This window comes from Rhinolophus ferrumequinum, chromosome 8 (genome assembly GCF_004115265.2).
Source record: "Rhinolophus ferrumequinum isolate MPI-CBG mRhiFer1 chromosome 8, mRhiFer1_v1.p, whole genome shotgun sequence".
NCBI lineage: Eukaryota > Metazoa > Chordata > Mammalia > Chiroptera > Rhinolophidae > Rhinolophus > Rhinolophus ferrumequinum.
The window spans coordinates 47746179-47765428 of record NC_046291.1 but is presented as its reverse complement, the minus strand read 5'-3'; the positions used below and the strand labels follow the sequence as shown (position 1 = coordinate 47765428).

Sequence of the window (19250 nt, the reverse complement as noted above, 5' to 3'; positions counted from 1 at the left end):
GTAATTTATAAGTAAATTTCTTGTTTTCCTTGAATATGTGGTATTTCACATAATTGAGTGGTAAAGAAATTTTGCTTTCCTAGCATTTCCCATTATTTACATTCCTGGTTTTGCATTATGCAATCTTTAATCCTTTCTTTAAGAAAAAAAAAGTAACTGATCTGAATATCAGCCCAAAATTTTCAGGATACCAATCAGTAATCTCGTTTTACAAAGAGTGGAAAAAGCCCAGTCAGTGCAGTTTAAGAAAATTATACATTTTCCACTAGATGGCACTGGTGTGCAAATAGTATTGCTAGAATCTGCACTTCCTCACACATCAATAACATTGTTACAATACCACATTGTTTTCCTTCATCTTGATTGGTCTGGAAAAGATAAAGAGAAGTGGAAAGTTAAGATAAAATACTTCCTTGACTTGCTAAGCTTAAGGGTAAACAGAGCCTACATTTTACAAATGTGGAAAGTAATGCAAGGTGAAAGTGTCACAATCTTACGCTAAATCAAGGGGGAGAACCCAGAATCCCAGACTCCTAGTTGCCATCCCACTATACAATATCAAGAGTTGGGGAATGGACACCATAGTCAAAGAGACAAAGAAAATTAATCTCTATCATGCCATGGTACACATATTATCTCATGTACACATATTATCTCATTTGATCTCTAAGCTATTAGTTCTACCGTGTTGCCCCAAAAATAAGACCTAACTGGAAAATAAGCCTTAGGCATGATTTTTCAGGATGACATCCCCTGAACATAAGCCCTAATGCGTCTTTTGGAGCAAAAATATATTAATATAAGACTCGGTCTTATTTTCGGGGAAACACGGTATGTGTACTATCTCATGTAATCCTAACTATACAAGCCCAAACGATTAACTCATGAGGGAAGCAGAGTGACCATTTTGTTGACTACTATAGCACTTCAGAAAAGTGCAGTGCCCAACACATAGTAGACAAGTCAAAAACATTTGTTGTTTAAGTGAATGGATGAGTCAATTAACCAAGCTTGACAAATACCCCATTTAGTGGGTAATATTATTTCTACTTTAAGGTTGAGGAAACTGAAATTGAGTATCTGAGGGAACTTGTCCAAGCTCACACAATTCAGTGGCAGAACTGTTTAATACAATCTGACATTACTTTGCATTACTTATTTACATGTAAGATTTCCACAACAGATGAAAAAAAACTCTCTAAGGGCAGGGATCATATCCTTCCTATTACCCATTGCACGTACAGCTCCTTGCACAGAGCCTGGCACATAGTTGGTACACAATAAATGTGTTTCTCTGTTTTCAGTTCACAGCAACCCAGGTCTTAGAAGTCTGGACTTGTACACTCAAGAAGCTCTACTCCTGGACCACTTTCTGATTTATTCTTTTCACTTCATTCCAATGCCACTGCTAAATCCAAGGCTTCTGGATTTCTGCTAGTTTTCTACTGACCTCCCTCAAGGCTTATTGCACGGGCCTCAATTTCCTCCTCTCCATTTTCTCAACAAATGAGGCTGGTTTTGGATGAGCTCAAAGGTTCCTTTCAGCTTTAGGGCTTTTTCTGTTTTAATTCTGTCCTATGGTGGTGGTCCTCTATTGAGTTTATGACCAAGATAGCAAATTTTGGGGGAAGAATCTTTGGCTTCTGTTTGGCGGGCTGGGATCGGGGGGTGGGAGATAAAGCCAGAGTTGGAAAGGCGTGTGCACCAGACCGTCCTGGCCACAGGGATGTAGCTAGCGTTGCACACCTGCTGGTATTTGTGCCTGGGCTCCGCGGGATTGAAGGCAAGGACTGGAAAAGGCTCCCCCGGGTCACCAGGGGGCGCTGCCGGCAGTTCTCCGGAAGCCGGCACCCGGCGCGGCCGGACCGTGCCAGAGTCTTACGTCTTCCGGAAACGGAGCTCCGGACTCGCCACTGCTGGATTTGCGACAGCGGCGGTGGTGGGCACGGCGGAAGCGAAGAGGATCGAAGGGGCCGGGGGCCTAGCTCCAGCGCGGGGCTGGAGAACCATGGACGAAGCGGGCAGCTGTGCGAGTGGCGGAGGCTTCCGCCTGGGCGTGGACAGCCTGGACGAGCCTCCCAACAGCCGCATCTTCCTGGTGATCAGCAAATACACGCCCGAGTCGGTACTGAGGGAGCGCTTCTCACCCTTCGGCGAGATCCAGGATATCTGGGTGGTGCGGGACAAGCACACGAAGGAGTCCAAGGGCATCGCCTTCGTCAAGTTCGCCCGCAGCTCGCAGGCCTGTAGGGCTATGGAGGAGATGCACGGCCGATGCCTCGGCCCCAACGACACAAAGCCTATCAAGGTGCGGGTGCCCGAATCCGGGTACCCGCGGGGACGGTGTCCGGGGGGACGGGAATGGGTCTCTCGGGCTTCTCTTCAGCCGCAGCACCTGCTCCCTGGAGCATTCTGGGGGCGAGGGAAGGGGAGGATGGCGTTGGGGAGAGGGTTTCTCAGGACCCGCCCGCGAGCCTACACCGGGGTACGGTGTTTGGTGGGGGGATGCGGAAAACATATCAGGCCAGGCGTCTGCTGCAACTCGTGCAGCAGAGCTGCAGTAGCTTGCCGGCCCCTCCCCCCCCCCCACCCCGCCGCCTCTAAATCAGCTCTGGACTCCTGGCCCAACTCTGGCCCTGGCCTGGTTTGAGGACTTATGTGACCCTCTCTCAGACCCCCCGGTTTATCATTATAAAAATTGATAATCCTACTTTTCTTCAGGTAGGTATGGGGCGTAACAACATGATAAAAGTACATTAAACTGGGGCCCTCTGATGTTGGGCTTTTTCCCACTACCCGACAAAAGTTTTCGTGTATATAAAATGTAATGCAGGTGATTAAAATGGCTGCTATTACAGATTCATCACTTTTTTTGTGATTTTTAAAATCGTTTTAAATAAGCCTATTTGTGAAGGTATTAATACCATACATTTTGTTACTGCCACTTTTGTTTGAAAGCACACCAAGGTAAATAGCCTTAAGGAGAGCCGAGTCATTGTGATGGCAGTGTAGTTGTATTAAATGCTTCTTTGTGTACTTAGTTCACCCCGGTGGTGTTTATATTAAGGTTCTGCACTTGTCATAAAATTAAGATAACTGACACATGGCAGAAAGAGTACTTTTGAGGGTTATGTGACTTAATTTGTGCTTTTAGCACAGTGCTTGGCATAAGGTAAGCCTTCACTATGTCCTATTATTTGTTAGTAGTAGCCAAGATATCATTCCTGACTTGCTGTGAACTCAGTTCAGGGCCTAATCTTGAGAATCTGGCAGTTGCTTAAACTGTACCCTTCACCTGTCCTGTAAAAATAGTGGCTGTATTTGTAATTTTGTTGGAGCTTTCCACAAAGTTCTCTTTTCCAAAATTTTTCATTTTTTTCCACCTACTACAGAAAACTGAAAAGAATATTATAAATATAGACTTATATAAATGAAAGACTCAGAGATATTTCAGTCTCTGGAGGTCTTCCTTTTACCTCCATCTGCAAAGGAGAAGGAGCCTGGGTCTATACCAACAACACCGTAGAGAGTGGACATTCTTTCTCCTGCTAGCTCCCAAACCCTTTGAAGTGGGTGAGAACAGATCATCAATAGAATTAATTAGAAGGCCACAGCATATGCTAGGTCAGGGGTTTGTAAATATGGTTTCTACAGGGCCAGATAGTAAATGTTTTAGGCTTTGTGAGCCACATACAGTCTCTGTCACACACTCTTTGTTTGAACAGCCCTTTAAAAATGTAAGAACAATTCTTAGATCATGAGCCGGAGAAAAACAGGAAGCTGTAGTGTGCTAACTCCTGTACTAGATTGATATTTTCATCTCCTTCTAATTATGATCTTAGCAGAGAGGGTTTTTATACTTTTGAATATAACATAACCACAGAAATGCTAACCAAAAGAATACTCCAAATTTGAAACCGGTTGACCACCCCATCCCGCCTTGATTATATTCCTAGAAGAGAAGTGAAATGCCCAACACTGAAATGTACCCTCCCTTTTAGCCACAGAGAAATTAAATTATTCCCAAAGATAATTAAAGGTTAAATTCTGTTTTTCACATTTTTGTCCACTCATTTTCAGCCAGAGGGTTGTTTCACTATAGTGCCTAGCTAGACAGACAGAGTTCATTCGTCAGCAGCAGCAGCTTGGGCTGTCTTTCACTGGAATGGACTTTTTGTTGATTTTTTCGGTATTCCCAGTTAAAGTAATTCAGCTTTAATTTTTCTCATGTAGTTTTGCGAAGTTCCCAAGGATCTACGAGACAAATTAGAAAGTTTAAGCACCAGGCCTACATTCAGAAAAGATTGTCCAAGTAAAAGTCATCTTGTGACCAGCTGCATTATCTGGAGGAAAGGGGTAAAACTAGAGAAAAATCTTGGTTTTTAGCTTTGCAAGAATATCTTTAATAATTTAGTGCCCGTAGTCTGTGAACATAAAATTTCAGGGGAAATTGACCATTAGATATATAAAGAGACATACGGTCTACTTAGATATTGTCTCCTTTATCAGAGAATTTCAACACTATGGTCATCTAAAATTTAGAAATTTGTGATCTGATGGCACCTCCAATCCCAAATCTTGCCTGAGACTCCTTTTTTCCCCTACTGTCTTCCCATATACTTAAAGGTTCCCGATTCATATTTGCCTATTGACTGCATCCACCAGATTAATTTTTCTATTGAGCCATTTCTGCATTGCTCAATATTACTAATGTCTCATACAGTGCTTCACATAGTGGGCATATAGTGTAGATTTATTGAAACTGGAAATAGACTCTACCTAGAGATATGTCTGCAGCTGTGTCTTGTAAGCAAGATTCTACGCCTCTGTGACAGCTGTTTTCCAAGCAAACAAAGCCTTCTTTTTCAATATTCCTAAAATCTCATGGCTTTATATAAGTTCTGGATCCTTTTAGTTGCTGCCTCATACTCTAAAATTCCATAGCTCCAGGCTTTCTCATTCTTGAATAACATACAGCCTCCCTTTAAAGAAGAAAAAACCCTTAAGTGCCATTGTGTGGTGATTTATAGTTTATTCTTTCAAGTTATAAACAATAAAATAGCCATTACAATTCTTATGCTTATGGCTCCATAAACAAATCCACAATCCTATTTAAAGATTTTAATGTTCCTCTGGAATATAAAAACCAAAACAATTTTACAAATTAAATAAAGGCAATACCATGAAGCTAATTTCAAGTAATGACCTAATGTCATAGATGATGTTTCAATAAAAATAAATTGCCAATAATAGAATATAGAGCTTCAAGTCATTTTGTGCATTTTCTTGCTCACATACATCATTTTGATGGTCACTAATATGATACCGAGTATGGTTAAATTACCTTTTTTAAAGATTAATATTAGAAAATTAAAAATAGGACCATCTAGAATTACACCCAGCTATATCAAATGCCGCATTAAACAAATGGACTAAACAGTTAAAAGCAGGGATTGTCAGACAAGATTTAAAGAAAAGACAAATACTGTCTATAAGAGACACAATTTAAGTATAAAGATACAAAATAGTTGAAAGTAAAAGGATAGAAACAGCTGGTATATCAGACATAATGGTCTTTAGCAGGAGGAGTATTAACAGATAGGATTCTTTCTGAAGAATACAAATATCAGTCAAAAAGTACACAACAATCCCTATTGTTTATGCAGCCAATAATAGAACTTCAAAATATTAGGTTGGTGAAAAAGTAATTGCAGTTTATAAGGTTAAAAATTGCAAAAACTGCAATTACACCAACCTAATACATTGGTGAAGCATTATTGATAGATCTAAAAGGAGAAAGGTAAATTCACAATCAGATTTTTACACTCTTAGTATCTGATAGAACAAACAGACAAAATCAGTGAAGATGTAACATTTTAATAACACTATAAATCACCTGTAAATTGACATTTATTGACCATTGTACCCAACAACTGCAAAGTGCATGTTTTTTCTTTTTAAAAAAATTTATTGAGGTGACAATGGTTAGTAAAATTACATAAGTTTCATGTAGTACATATTCTTTTTCAATGTACTGACTATTGCTTTTGGTGAACCAAAATCCGAAAGTAAAACTACATTTGGAAAAAGCACAGTACAGAGATTGGTATTATCTCATTAAAAAAAATCATTGCAATAAAGATTGATTTAAAAACATTTATATGATCCTATTATATTGGATTTAACCAAACATGAATCTCATACTAATAAGGAAGGAAGTATACTTAAGGAATAGGAAAACAGTTAACTGGTTTTTTTCACATTCACATTATTTTGTGCATTTTGTTTGTTTCTTAGGTTTTCATTGCTCAGTCCAGGTCATCTGGAAGCCACCGAGATGTAGAAGATGAAGAACTTACAAGAATCTTTGTGATGATACCAAAATCCTACACAGAAGAAGATCTACGGGAAAAATTTAAGGTACTTATGTTTTCTAATCCAGTAGCATCTGTGATAACTCCCAATCCTAAATTGGTTGTACAGTTACTAAATCTGAAGTGTTGTTTGAGATAGATCATTAGATTGGTGGTGGAGAATTAAATAACTATTTTTAAATCCTCTGTTTCAATCTGGTTTTTAAATATTAAGCCTAGAATAAATTAACTTTAAAGAATATATAAAAACTGCAAACTAGTAATAATGAAAACACAGATGAATAATGAAAAACAAAAAAATGAATGATCAAGCTTGGTTTTAAGTAAGGTCACACACCGAGTGGTAGAACCAAGATTTAAACCTAGGTTCTCTGAATCCAGAGCCTTCTCTTGGTCTTTACAATTTCAAAGTACCCTCTTATGGCTTCTCTCTATTACCTCTTCTGTAAGGGTGGGTGAGTCAGGCAAGCCTGAGTGTGTGAATGGTATTGTCTAGTCATTTTTACAGGCTTATGGTATGTTAACATTGTACTTATTCACAGAAAAGCTTATTCTTTCTAGAGTTTTTTGTCCTAAAATTAGGCCTCTGAGGGAGTTATATTTAAAGAAAAAAAATATAGCTCTGAACTATAGCAAGATTATAGTAAATGAAATTTGAAGATAATGTTAAATCTCTATTTAGCCATTTACTTTTATAAGCAGTGATATATTTTCACAAAAATTATTAAAAAGCAATTTTAAAATCGTTTTGAATTGTAATTTTTTTATCCTTTTTTTGTATTCTTCTTAGTACTATGAATTGGGTAGGCAACAAGCAAGAAAGAAAAGAAACAAGAAATAAAAAGTATTTTTCAAATTCCCAAGTGAGAGTTGAATAAAATACACGTACTTCAGACATGACAAATACCAGATATATACCGGGGGTGCCAAAAAAATGTATACAAATGGACACTTTGGTTAACATTACTCAAGCAGTAGTTCGCCATAATCAGAAGTGTCTGGACGCTGATGGTAACCACTTTGAGCACCTCTTGTAATTGCAGAAGTCAGACGTGACTTGTATTCATTTTTTGTTATCTGTATATATTATTACAATTTTAATACACATTTCCTTTCCTAAAGTGTGTATACATTTTTTGGCACCCTCTGTATATCCCATACCTCCTTTAATAGTAAGAAAAGTTTTTACCTTATATATTTATAAATTGCTATCTCTTTCTGAGTGAACAAATAAGACATTTTTATCTAGTAATTACGTTGCTAATTGGTTACATGAGAATTTTATAAAACAAATAATAAATACTAAGAATTTATATCCCATATTCCAACATTTAATAAATAAACATTTATGACACATTTCTCACATAGAATATTAACTTTCTGAGTGAACCAGTGTGTTTTAGAGTTATACTTTGGGAGTCTCTCCTTCAAAAGAATACACAACCATTTGTGCTTCTGTTAGAAGACAGACAAATAATTACAGTTAATGTTTACTGAGTGTTAAGTATGTTCCAGACTCTGTACAAGCACTCTAGGTGTATTAATTCATTTAACCTTTAAAACAATCCTCTGAGGTAGGTACAGCCATTAGCCCCATTTAACAGATAAGGAGGCAGGCACAGAGAGTGTAACTCAACTACCTAGTATTAATAAGTTGGCTGACCCAAGATTTGAATCTAGAAGGTTCAGTTCCAGAGCCTCTGCTCTTAACCATTACTGAGCCACGCTTTGGAGTTCTTCAGACCATGTACAAATTCTTACTCTCCCTCCAGAAGTTAGGCAAGTTATTTGATTTTTCTAAGGCTCAGCTTCCTTATCTGTGAAGTAAGCTATGCACACACACATATCACACACACACAAGTGTGTGTGAGATGCATGTGTGATGCATGTATGTGTGTATCCTTCAGGGATTGTTATGAAAATAAGATAATATGTGTAAAGCAAATGCTCAGTAAATAAAAATTATCATTATTTTGGTTATGTTGTTACTTGGTTATATTATTGTTATGGTTATTTTTCTAGTGCCTCATTAGTTTGTGACATTTTGATTCCATTATTAAAAATAGCAGTAAATTCTAATTCTAATTTCTTTTTTTGCAAACAAGAGGTAAAAATAAATTTTAAGTTCTCAAATAATCTGTTCAGTTATTAATTTTGACTTCTCTAAGATAATTTTTTTTTACTCTCATAGGTGTATGGAGATATCGAGTATTGCAGCATTATTAAGAATAAAGTCACTGGCGAAAGTAAAGGTTTGGGCTATGTTCGATACTTAAAACCATCACAAGCTGCCCAAGCAATAGAAAACTGTGATCGAAGTAAGGATGTATTTAACATTGTTAAAAACTTTTCTTAAAATTCTGATTATTCTAAATAGTTGAATCAAATACTATTTTTTGCTAATAACTGTACCTGCTAATTTAATCTTAATGATGAGAGTTTAAATACTATATATAGTGCTCAGATGAAAATTATGTTGGGGCAGTGATTAAGCTTTCATCGAGGCACAATCTTGAAGAAAAATATAAGCAGCTGGGTTAACTTAGTAAGTGAAAGTTGCCATATTTTGGTTATTCCATGGGTTTGGGGGCTTTTTTTGGTATATATTTTAGAATATTAAGTATTAAAAATTGACCTACCCTTTCAGGGTTGTTTTTTTTTCCTTAATTATTCTTTATATTAAAAACTCTACGTTTTCTTTAATATTTGTTTATGTTTGATGTAAGCCCTAAATAGAATTAAACATACTAATAAACATGTAAGTTATGGATAGGATTTATAAGGTTTGCTAATGTAGGTAAGTAAATATACATTGGGTTAATTTCAAGCTAGAGTGACATTAGTTTGATCTTCTGTTGTTGCTGGTGTACATAATGAAGAATAAGAATTGTAAAGAAGCCAAGGAGAATTTCCTTTGTTTTCATACATTTAGTTATATTGACCTTTAGAAATGAATTAAATCATTAAATTAGTGGGTTTCAGGATATTATAAAAATCTATACATACTGGAAAGAATTATTGTTAAACAGTAGAATTCTTAGATAACCCTAAAGTGCACACCAAAATTTTCTCTCTCAGTCTTCTAAATTTCTCAGTCAGCCAGTATTAATTGTGTACTTATGGTATACTCATGAATATGTTAAGAAGAGGGATACGAATATAAAGCAGTTTTGGCATTTAACGAATTTATAGCTATATTGTATAGCCAAGATCCAACAGGCCAAAAATAAAGAATAGAACTCTTAAAGGCTCTTTGAAAGCAAGGAGTATGTCTTATTTGTCTGTTCTGTCACTTCAAGTACCTAGTACAGTAATAGACCCTCAATAAAGATTTGAGCTCTTAATCAAAGATACTGCCATTGATAGTAGACTCAATAAAAATTGGCCACATGAGGAAAATATTCAAAAGTGTGATATAGTATATCAGTGGTGAGAAACAAATGCACTGAATGAACACGGGACTGCATCGGAGTAGGATTTCCATCTGGTGTTGAGTAGGCAGCACAGAAGGTGACGGCAGCGTTAGCAGAGGCACAGGCACATAAGCACATCTTTGCTTAGTACTGTGAAGGCAGTAGTGTGAGTGAAGCAGTGTTTCTGTTGAGAAAGGATGGAGGTAACGAGGTGCACTGGAACTATGTGGGAGGTAATGAAGAGTTCAAGCTTAGTCTACATTTGGATTCCCTTATAGATTGTTTTAAATGGAGAAAAATAATAAAAACTGTTGTAGGACAGTAGATTTAACCACAGCATCAAGTGTGGATTTCCAGAGGAAGAATTCAAGATGGCTATTTTTATTCTTTTTGGAGCCACTGAATAATACGATGAAAACTGAACCTTCTCTCTTGAAAGGTGCACATGCATGTGTAACAATTTTGTTTAAAGTTTCAGAGGGTGAAATGGAACCTTCCCACCTTTTGAGCTCATCCTTGAACCCCTGGTTAAATCCTGGATCCCGAGGCAGAGACCAATTGAAGTATTGTTGTAATTAGTTGAAGAGAATCTAAATTAAAAACGGAAGCAGGGAAGTTAGAGTGAAACATAACATGCTCTAAATGGATTTCACAGGAAGAATCTTGAAGACAGTTTGACTGAAGAAGCCCTACAGGATTCTTCTATGAAGGAGCCTGGGAGAATGAATGACGATGTCATCTGTAGTTGGGGGAAGATTGGAAAGAATAGCATGGAGTTGCTGATCTTTCATATTTACACTGACCCATAATTTGAGATTCTTGCTATTTCTCGTTTTCTCTTTGCCATCTTCCAAAAAAAGCAAAGAAAGAGGTCTGGTTGTTTAGACTTCGTTTTATACAGTATATTTACAAAGCTAAGTCAAGCACTAGTAATCAAGTATATTTGCAGGTATGTTAAATTTGCTACGAAGCTTGAAATTCATGGATTGTCTTTTTCAGGTTTTAGGGCAATCTTGGCTGAACCCAAAAATAAAGCATCTGAAGCTTCAGAACAAGATTATTATAGTAACATGAGGCAGGAGACTTTGGGGCATGAACCTAGAGTAAATATGTTTCCATTTGGTAAGTGGGCTACCTTCACACTAATAGTATTAGTATATACACTCCTGTTTTGAGGTTTTAGAAATACTCTTTTATTAGCAGTCTATAAATCTCAGTGTTCAGAAGTCTAACTATAGTGGGTTTTTTTTTTCCTAAGAAGTTCGTCATGACTCCTCATGTCCTTAATATTTAACACTTATTTACACTTATTTCCAGTTTTCTCTGATTAGTCATGCCTGATCTAAATATTCACCTATGTCACTGCCTCTTTTTTGGGTGAGCTTCTACATGTACACAGCTGACCAAGAAGTATGAAAGAACTGTACAAATATCCCCTCAGTATTGAATCTTAAAATTTTATCCCTAAAATACTGTTGCTTTAAAATTAGAGCTAGAGAAAGGAGAGGAATGACAAAAGTAGAAGCTAGAAAAAAGGGGAAAATAGGTGATGAAAGTAAGACCTGTGAATGTTATTTGGCATAAGCTGTGTTTTAGGTAAAACACTTGCAATCGTTTGCAGTTTTGCGTATTAAACATATTCCTGTGAAGTTAGACTACATACTTCTGCTTATATTTCTGTGATGAAGGCTGAAGAGTGGGGAGAGTTGTCTGCTTTCTTGCCGTTGGTCCCTTCTGGTAGTGCTGAGGACCGAGAGCATTCCTCGGTCATTCAAAATATAGCGATTTTGTTTAATGCGATGGACTTAATGATAAGTTCATTTTATTTTCTAGTAACAAAATGTTAAATGAATTCTTGAATGTGTAGAAATTTAAAGATTTACTTTTTTGTATATTGCTTGTAGGAGAGCAACAACCTGAATTTTCAAATTTTGACAAGAATGACAACAGAGGCCAGGAAGCTATCTCCAAACGCCTGTCAGTTGTATCAAGAGTTCCTTTCACTGAAGAGCAGCTTTTCAGCATTTTTGATATAGTACCAGGATTGGAATACTGTGAAGTTCAACGAGATCCTTATTCAAATTACGGTAAAATAATATCTATATTGTTTTTAAATATAATGTGTTTTGTTAAAACGGCTTTTTCTCCAATGATACTTTGTGTCAAAATAGAGTATTTTCTGTTTCCAGTTGTACAACAAAAGTACCTCAGGTAGAGTCTCTCTCTGTACTCTAAATGCTAGGTAAGTTCTAAAACCCTTAGTTTCCTATTCATCCCCAGTCTCTTTTCTTGAACTTTATACCTCAAAATGAAATTCCTTTTCTTCATTTCAAGTACCTGATTGACCTACTTCTTTTTCTACTTCTTCCTGTTCTTAATACAAGCAAGGCTCTAATATCCGTTTGAACTTTTAACTAATTAATTAATTAATTAAACCTATTACCTAATGTCAGCTTAATCTATCTTTGTATTTTTTTAAGCCTATTCATTTTTTTTTTAAAGGCTTTTTTTTTTTTTAGATGGAGGCATTGTGGCATAGTGGAAACAGGTTGGCATTCTCTTTTGCATCAGACTCAGGTGCAAATCCCAGCAGTGGCACATAGCTCTGAGACCTTGGCAAATTGCTTATCCTCTCTGAGCCTCTCTTTCCTCATTTGTAAAGTGGGATTATTAATACCCTCTATGTCAGGGTAAGATAAAAATTAGAAATAATGTATGTAGAATACCTAATGTAAGTCCAGGCGCATAATGGGCACTCCATAAATCTATGGGGTTTGTTGGTTTGTTTTAGAAAATTGGAGGTGAGGGGTGGTATAGAGCAATCATACTTGTCATCTTTCCAGTACTGTAGATATATGTAATTTAGTCCTTTTAGGGTGTCATGAATGTGGAGTGGAATTAGGGAAATGAGTCAGGTCATATGGGCTGACAGGCCTGGAGTGTCCCCACCCTTCCCACAGACACCCCCAAATGCTCAGTATTACTCTCCCCAGCACTGCTCTTTTAATAGAACAGCCTCTCTGAACCTACTTGGTACCATCTCTAGCCTTAACCCAAATTTACACTATCATTCTTTTTCTGATTCTAAGGCACACATTTTGTGTTTTCTGGCACACTTGTTGGTATATTCATGTGTAATTCTGTTTTGTTTTCTTTCCTTTTTATCTGGTATGTTGAAATGTATTTGTTCCTTTATCTTCTGTATTGTTTCTGTGGTTGGATGTGTCTGATAAATACATGTGTCATTGAAATACCTTTGTATTAATAGAGATATCATATAGTTAGAACACTATTTGAATTTCAGTTTTATATGTTCATTTGCTTTCTGAGTTTTATTTTAATTTCATGAAAATGTTGAGATGCTTACGTTTAGAGAGGAACATTAAATCAGAACAGTGTTTTCCCCAAAGTGGGTTACATTATAAAATATCCTGAAAACCTTTTGGTTGTGTTACAAGCTTCTGGGCTGTCCATATCAGGACTCCAGTATAAAACTAGTCCCCTCCTTAAGTATCACTTTCGTGAATTGAAATCTATCCCCTTAGCTGAAAGCTCTCCAAAGGCATGTGAAATATGTGACTTCTCATCTGAGACCCTCTGTTGCCTACATTTTGTTTCTCATACATAATCACTTGTCTTCTCTTTACCACTACAGCAAGACAAGATGACTATATAGGCTTTCAGATATCACTTCTCATTCCATTTCCTATTCAGTATGATAGGGAAATTTTTAGAATTTCAAAGTAAATTTCAAAGAATAAAAATTTAAGAAAAACTGTTTGGTTTTTAGGTATATTTGTGTCATATAAGAAAAGCCAGTATTCTAAAATTAAACTCATTGGATGGAACTTATGCTAATGATTCCATTTTCCTTAAAATACCATGTTCATATTTTTACCAAAATCTGTCTTATGCTTTACTTTGTAGGAACACAGGTTTTACCCATACGCGTATGTATAAGAACTTTATTTTCTGACACAATTGATTCTGTATTTACTAGCAGTATGATATTAGAGTATTTCGATATTGTTTCATTTCTGTGGCAATACAGGCTTTAGGTACTCTGTTTTCTTTTTAATTTTCTGTATATTCTCTACTTTGTTTTAGGTCATGGAGTGGTTCAGTATTTTAACGTAGCATCAGCTATTTATGCAAAATACAAGTTACATGGATTTCAGTACCCTCCTGGAAATTGGATAGGTGTTTCCTTCATTGATGATGGGAGTAATCCAACAGAGTAAGTACCATTCCAGGAGTGTCTAAAGCCAAGCTTTGGGTACGTGATTATGACTTGAAGAATAAAAATAGAAAACAGTTGACCTCTCCAGTGAGGGGACGACACAAAACAAGTTACTGTTAAGAGACTGAATATTTCTGGTGTTCTGTAAATTACCCGTTATTATCTCCAGTCTCCTTAGAAAAATGGCAACACAGATGGTAGCTGCACAGCTTGCCTCAATGGTGTGGAATAACCCAAATCAGCAGCAATTTCTGGTAAGTGTGTAAGAATTTAACCTTCACAGTACATCTTTAGGATATAAAAGAAATGTGGTCTATGTTTATAGAAAAATTTTTCAGAGCTATAGTAAAAGATCACACAGGTGCCATGATACACATCTCTTTAGATCTTGGCTTAAGATCCCTAAAGTGTAGTTTTTCTTTTTCTTGTTTTGTACCTAACTCTTCAACAGCAATTTGGAGGAAGTTCTGGATCACAGTTGCCTCAAATCCAGACAGATGTTGTACTTCCATCATGCAAAAAAAAAGCCCCTCCTGAAACTCCTGTGAAAGAAAGACTTTTTATCGTGTTTAATCCTCATCCTTTACCTTTAGATGTATTAGAGGATATATTCTGGTAAGATCTCAATTCCACATAGTTACATTTTATAATTTAATTTATTTAAACCAGTAATTTAAGTACTCTTACAATCTTGAAACCTAGAGATGATTTGTTCTGTGGTTTAAAAAACTCCTTATTGATACTACCTTATAAAGTATATGATCGTTTCCTTCTCTTTTTTTTATCATTCACATGTCCTAAGTCTCCATGCAGAATTAATTTCCTGTTACTTTGTTTTGAAAGCATAAAATGTGTAGGATTGTTTTAAAATATTGCATGCATAGAATGGACAAATCGTGTTTCTTGATAGAAGATGCATCTGCATACACCTGTCCTCTAGAATTCTTGTCACATGTCTTTTCCTTTGTAGTTGTAATTCAGCTGAACAGTGTTTACTAAGCATCTTCTATTTTGTCAGCACTCTGTTGGATCTTTAAGGATTTTATAATTACTACATTGAGTAAACAGTTACTTGCTTGTAGTATATAATAAGTGCATAAAAGGGGAAGGCTCTTGTTTACTTCTGTGTTTTTAATATAATTCCGTTCTTAACTTTTTCTTGTTGGTCTTTTTTCATTTGCCTTCCAGCAATGTTAGTGAATTAAAAAGATAGATAGGAAGCTTGTTAAAGAGCTGTGCAAAATATCAGGGATGTGGTTCAGGGATTTTCACTTTTCTTTAACTGACTTATTTTGTTTATGTCTTGAACCTGTCTTCCGTGCCAGGCAGGCACTGTGCTAAAAACTAGAGACATTACATAAACAAACTATTACATTATGTAAACAAGACATAATAGTCTTGGTTTCTTAGAGCTGACCTCATTCAGGAGACAGATAAGTAAATAGGAAATTACAACCTGGTGAGATTGGTGCTATGAAAGGAATTGGACAGGCTATAAAATACACAGGAGACGCAGCTACCTTAGAAACTCTGCGAAGACTCCTTCAAAGAAGCAAGGTATCCTGGAGACCTGAAGGTTAAAAATGATTTAGCCAGCGAAGAAAGCTGGGAGTATGGGTGGTTATTCCTACCAGAAAGAATGTGAAAGGAGATCATTAGAATTTGGACTTGGAGCCTGTGAGGGAAAAGGAAGCTGGAAAGGACAAAGACCTGTCAAGAAAGGCGCGCGGGTGTTTAGGGAGTTGTCTCACCCTGGAGGCCATGAGGAGCTGCTGAAGGGATTTTGGGAGAGGAAATGATCATATCTGTGTTTTAGAAAGAGCCCTCAGAAGATAGGGTCGGGAATGGAGTGGAGAGGGACAAGTCCCGACATCAGGGGAACTAGTGAAGAAAGTATTAAAGTAATCTAAGGAAAAGATAATAGTGATCTGCATGAGGAAAGAAGCCTGGGTTTAGGATGAGGAGAAACTGACTGGTAGAGGAGATGTCTAAGAAGGAAGATTGACATGAATTGGAGATTGAATATGGGAAGAGGGGTGAAAGGGACTCCAGAGTGGACCCCAACTTTTAGAGCCGAGCAGCTGTATTTATCAACATCAGTTGATTTTTTTTTTTTTAACTTTGTTTCAGTCGTTTTGGTAACCTGATCGAAGTTTACCTTGTGTCAGGAAAAAATGTGGGGTATGCCAAGTATGCAGATAGAATAAGTGCTAATGATGCGATTACGACTCTACATGGAAAGATCCTGAATGGAGTCAGACTTAAAGTTATGCTGGCGGATTCCCCAAGAGAAGAATCTAACAAACGGCAAAGAACTTACTGATTCTTGAGGTAAGCCCTTTTTAATCTGAATTTTAAAACAGACTGGCTAAATAGTATAGCAAGAGGAATATGTATCAGTACTTCAATGATGGAGTTTCTTTTTAATGATTTAGAAGTTGTCAGTTAAAAACACTGTGGCTTTCAGCTTCACTGAAATAAAACCACAGCTCAGGTTAATTTTGCAATATATCTTTTAAACTTGAACTTTTTAAACTTGATAAAATGGTTTTGATGTTTACTGTAAGCATGTTTTTTGCCTTTCTATAAAGTAAGATCAGATTTCAATTTGGAAAATTAATTATTTTTCAGTTTGTGACTGTGTTAGATATTAAAAATTGGACTTTTTACTTTGTGCTTTCATAAACTTTCAAGTTGAAATACTTTTAAAAAATTTTAACTTGAAGAATTAGTGCCTTGAGTTATGAATTGAGGTAATTAGAAAAGTCTGTTTTGACTTCTCCCTACTAAAGTACCTAAAAAGCAAGATCACATAATAGATCTGCGAACCTAAATGTTAGTGTTTTTCTGGACTTATATTTGTGAGTTTGTGCATTAAAACTACACATTCAGAAAATATTCTGATAAACATATGTGGATTTAAAAGAATAAGCCTGACAGTTTACCACAAACTCTTCTATTATAAGTCATGATATGTATAGCCATATAAATTCCTTTTTCTTTTATTAGTCTTCAGAAATCAAACTTATTTTTCTATGATAGTTAATTCATAACTCCATGGTTTGGGGAAACAGTCTTTAAAGTTAGAAATGGTCGACTCTTTTACTTTTTTAATTCTGTAAAGGAATTCTGAGTTTTAGGGGAAGCTGAGAGTTTCCCTGTTCCCACACACCAACTTCCCAGCTCCACTGCTGGTCAGGTGGTAGCCATGGGCAAGCACTTTAGATTCAGTTTGAAGTTACTGACTGGCTTGCACGTGATTTTCCTTTTACTTCAGGTTTTCTTTTTGACCAGTTATGAGAATTAGCGAGTATCAGGATGAATTGTCTCAAACGTTACGGCTAATGACCCTTCCGCTAATGAGCAAGTCAGGTGATTAGTGTCTGCTTCCTAGAAGGCAGTTGGCAATAGGAAATGTCCTTTGGGTCCATTGTGAATAATCCTAAATGTCTTCAAATGTTTTATTTAATTACAGAACCACTCCCATTACTCCATACAAGTAGAAATAGTAAATTGTTGATGACAAAGAATTACCAAGTCTTTCTTGTAACAAAGCAGTTTTTTGTGTTTACAAATAAGATGTTAAGAACTAAACTCTGTTTAGACAAGCTGTGTTCTAAAATAGCATGAAAAAATATGGTTATTCAACTCTGAATTTTGAACATGTAGGTAACAGATTCTTACTTTTATTCAAAGAATCTTTGTCCTTAAAAATTTTCTTAGTAGTGTCAGAAAAATAAATAAATCTTGTGATTAAGCCTTTCCTAATGATTATTTATATAGTATAGAGAATATAGACTTAAAATCTGGGTTCAAATTCCAGCTCTGACACTTAACTAGCTGTGATTGCACAGATCTCTTCGCCTTTCTGAGGCCAAGATTTTTCATGGGATTATTGAGAGAATGTTAGTCAGCAAAATTCCTTATAAAATTCTTAAAAATGGTTTTCAAGTGTGAGCTAAAACTCTTGCATTGGTGACTTAAGTGAAACCTTTGAAATGTCATCTCATCCAAATGCTGAGAAACTAAAAGTTTAATGATACAAAACTACTGCGTGGCCCGTGATGCTATGAAAACGAAACTTTATAATACCATGTTTTCCCCTGTAATAGTGACGGGCATTCATCCAATTTCCTGCACTAGAAGAAGTACATGTTCTTCAGCATGACTAGCCATGAAATATACACCTATCCTTTTCCCCTTGGTTGAACTTTTATACATATTCAGGGCAAAGATAAAGGAGGGTCAGATTAATGGAAATTCAGGAGGACATAAATACGACTCGCGGAGGCTAGTTCCTTTTGTCTTTGAGGAGTAAGCCTAGCTTTAAGTGAGCCATACCTAGGAACTAGGAGAAGAAACTGATCTAAGAATACCACTTTCAAAGTAGTTGAGTTCTATTTTGACATGAAGGTGATAGGCAAAATACATTTCTCTTTCTATTTGAGGAACATACAGAAATTTTACTATTTCAGAGCATTCTGGTTTTGTACTAATTTATAGCCTTTTCCCTCCAGAAATTCAGTGCCTGCTTGCATCATCCTTCTGAGTAAGTTTGGTTTTGCTTATTTGGGGGCATCTCTGAGGAAGTAAGCAGATAACATTGCTTATATTGAAATAAAGGAACAAGTCCTAACATTTTAGGAATACAATATGCGATAGCTATTTCCTTTCAGGTGATAATTTTCATACTTGTGTTGTGTTCTTTCTACAGAACAAAGACTAAATAATGACATAATCCTCAGCTGACTGACTGAAAATGTGACTGGACGCACTCCCTGTGGACAGTTGACAGCTTTTTTTTTTCATACACCTGATAGTCTGTGCACAACATTGTCTTGTCTGGGGAGCAGGGATTGTTGACATGTATTTTTGAATCCACACGTTAATGCTGAAACTAATATCGTAGTTGTTTCTTAGAGCACTATGTTGTTATATGTAGCAGAAATAAAGTTTTCTTTGCTTAACTAAATCATGCCTTATTTATGTGAAAGGTGAGAATGAAAAGTTTAATAGATAGTGTCTAGAATTTGACTGAGTGACATATTTCATTGATTTTGAGACGCACATTTTTCCACTTCTGAAATTGGAAATGTCTTAATTATCGATTGTGTGCCATAGTGTAGTTGACAACCTTTTTTCCTTTCATAATGAAACATAAAATAAAGATGCTTCTTTCAATGAGCTGCATCTTAGATTCAATAAAATATGGTAACTGTTACT

General features: G+C 36.3%; 1 protein-coding gene across 1 annotated transcript; it reads left to right on the top strand.

Annotated features, from left to right (window-relative positions):
- Positions 1-1874: 1874 nt before the first annotated feature.
- On the top strand, positions 1875-16358 carry RBM45 (RNA binding motif protein 45). Its single transcript, XM_033112379.1, has 9 exons — positions 1875-2308; positions 6298-6420; positions 8566-8692; positions 10787-10909; positions 11692-11874; positions 13895-14024; positions 14197-14281; positions 14479-14642; positions 16158-16358. The coding sequence occupies exons 1-9, from the start codon at positions 2009-2011 to the stop codon at positions 16348-16350; spliced, it is 1428 nt and encodes a 475-aa protein (XP_032968270.1). The 5' UTR covers positions 1875-2008; the 3' UTR covers positions 16351-16358.
- Positions 16359-19250: the final 2892 nt, after the last annotated feature.

What these genes read in the sequence shown, in the direction of transcription:
- RBM45 (XM_033112379.1), top strand. Translation starts at nt 2,009, where the DNA reads ATGGACGAAGCGGGCAGCTGTGCGAGTGGCGGAGGCTTCCGCCTGGGC. An exon ending in ACGACACAAAGCCTATCAAG is followed by an intron (nt 2,309 to 6,297) that starts GTGCGGGTGCCC and finishes TTTGTTTCTTAG; the next exon opens with GTTTTCATTGCTCAGTCCAG. An exon ending in AATAGAAAACTGTGATCGAA is followed by an intron (nt 8,693 to 10,786) that starts GTAAGGATGTAT and finishes TGTCTTTTTCAG; the next exon opens with GTTTTAGGGCAATCTTGGCT.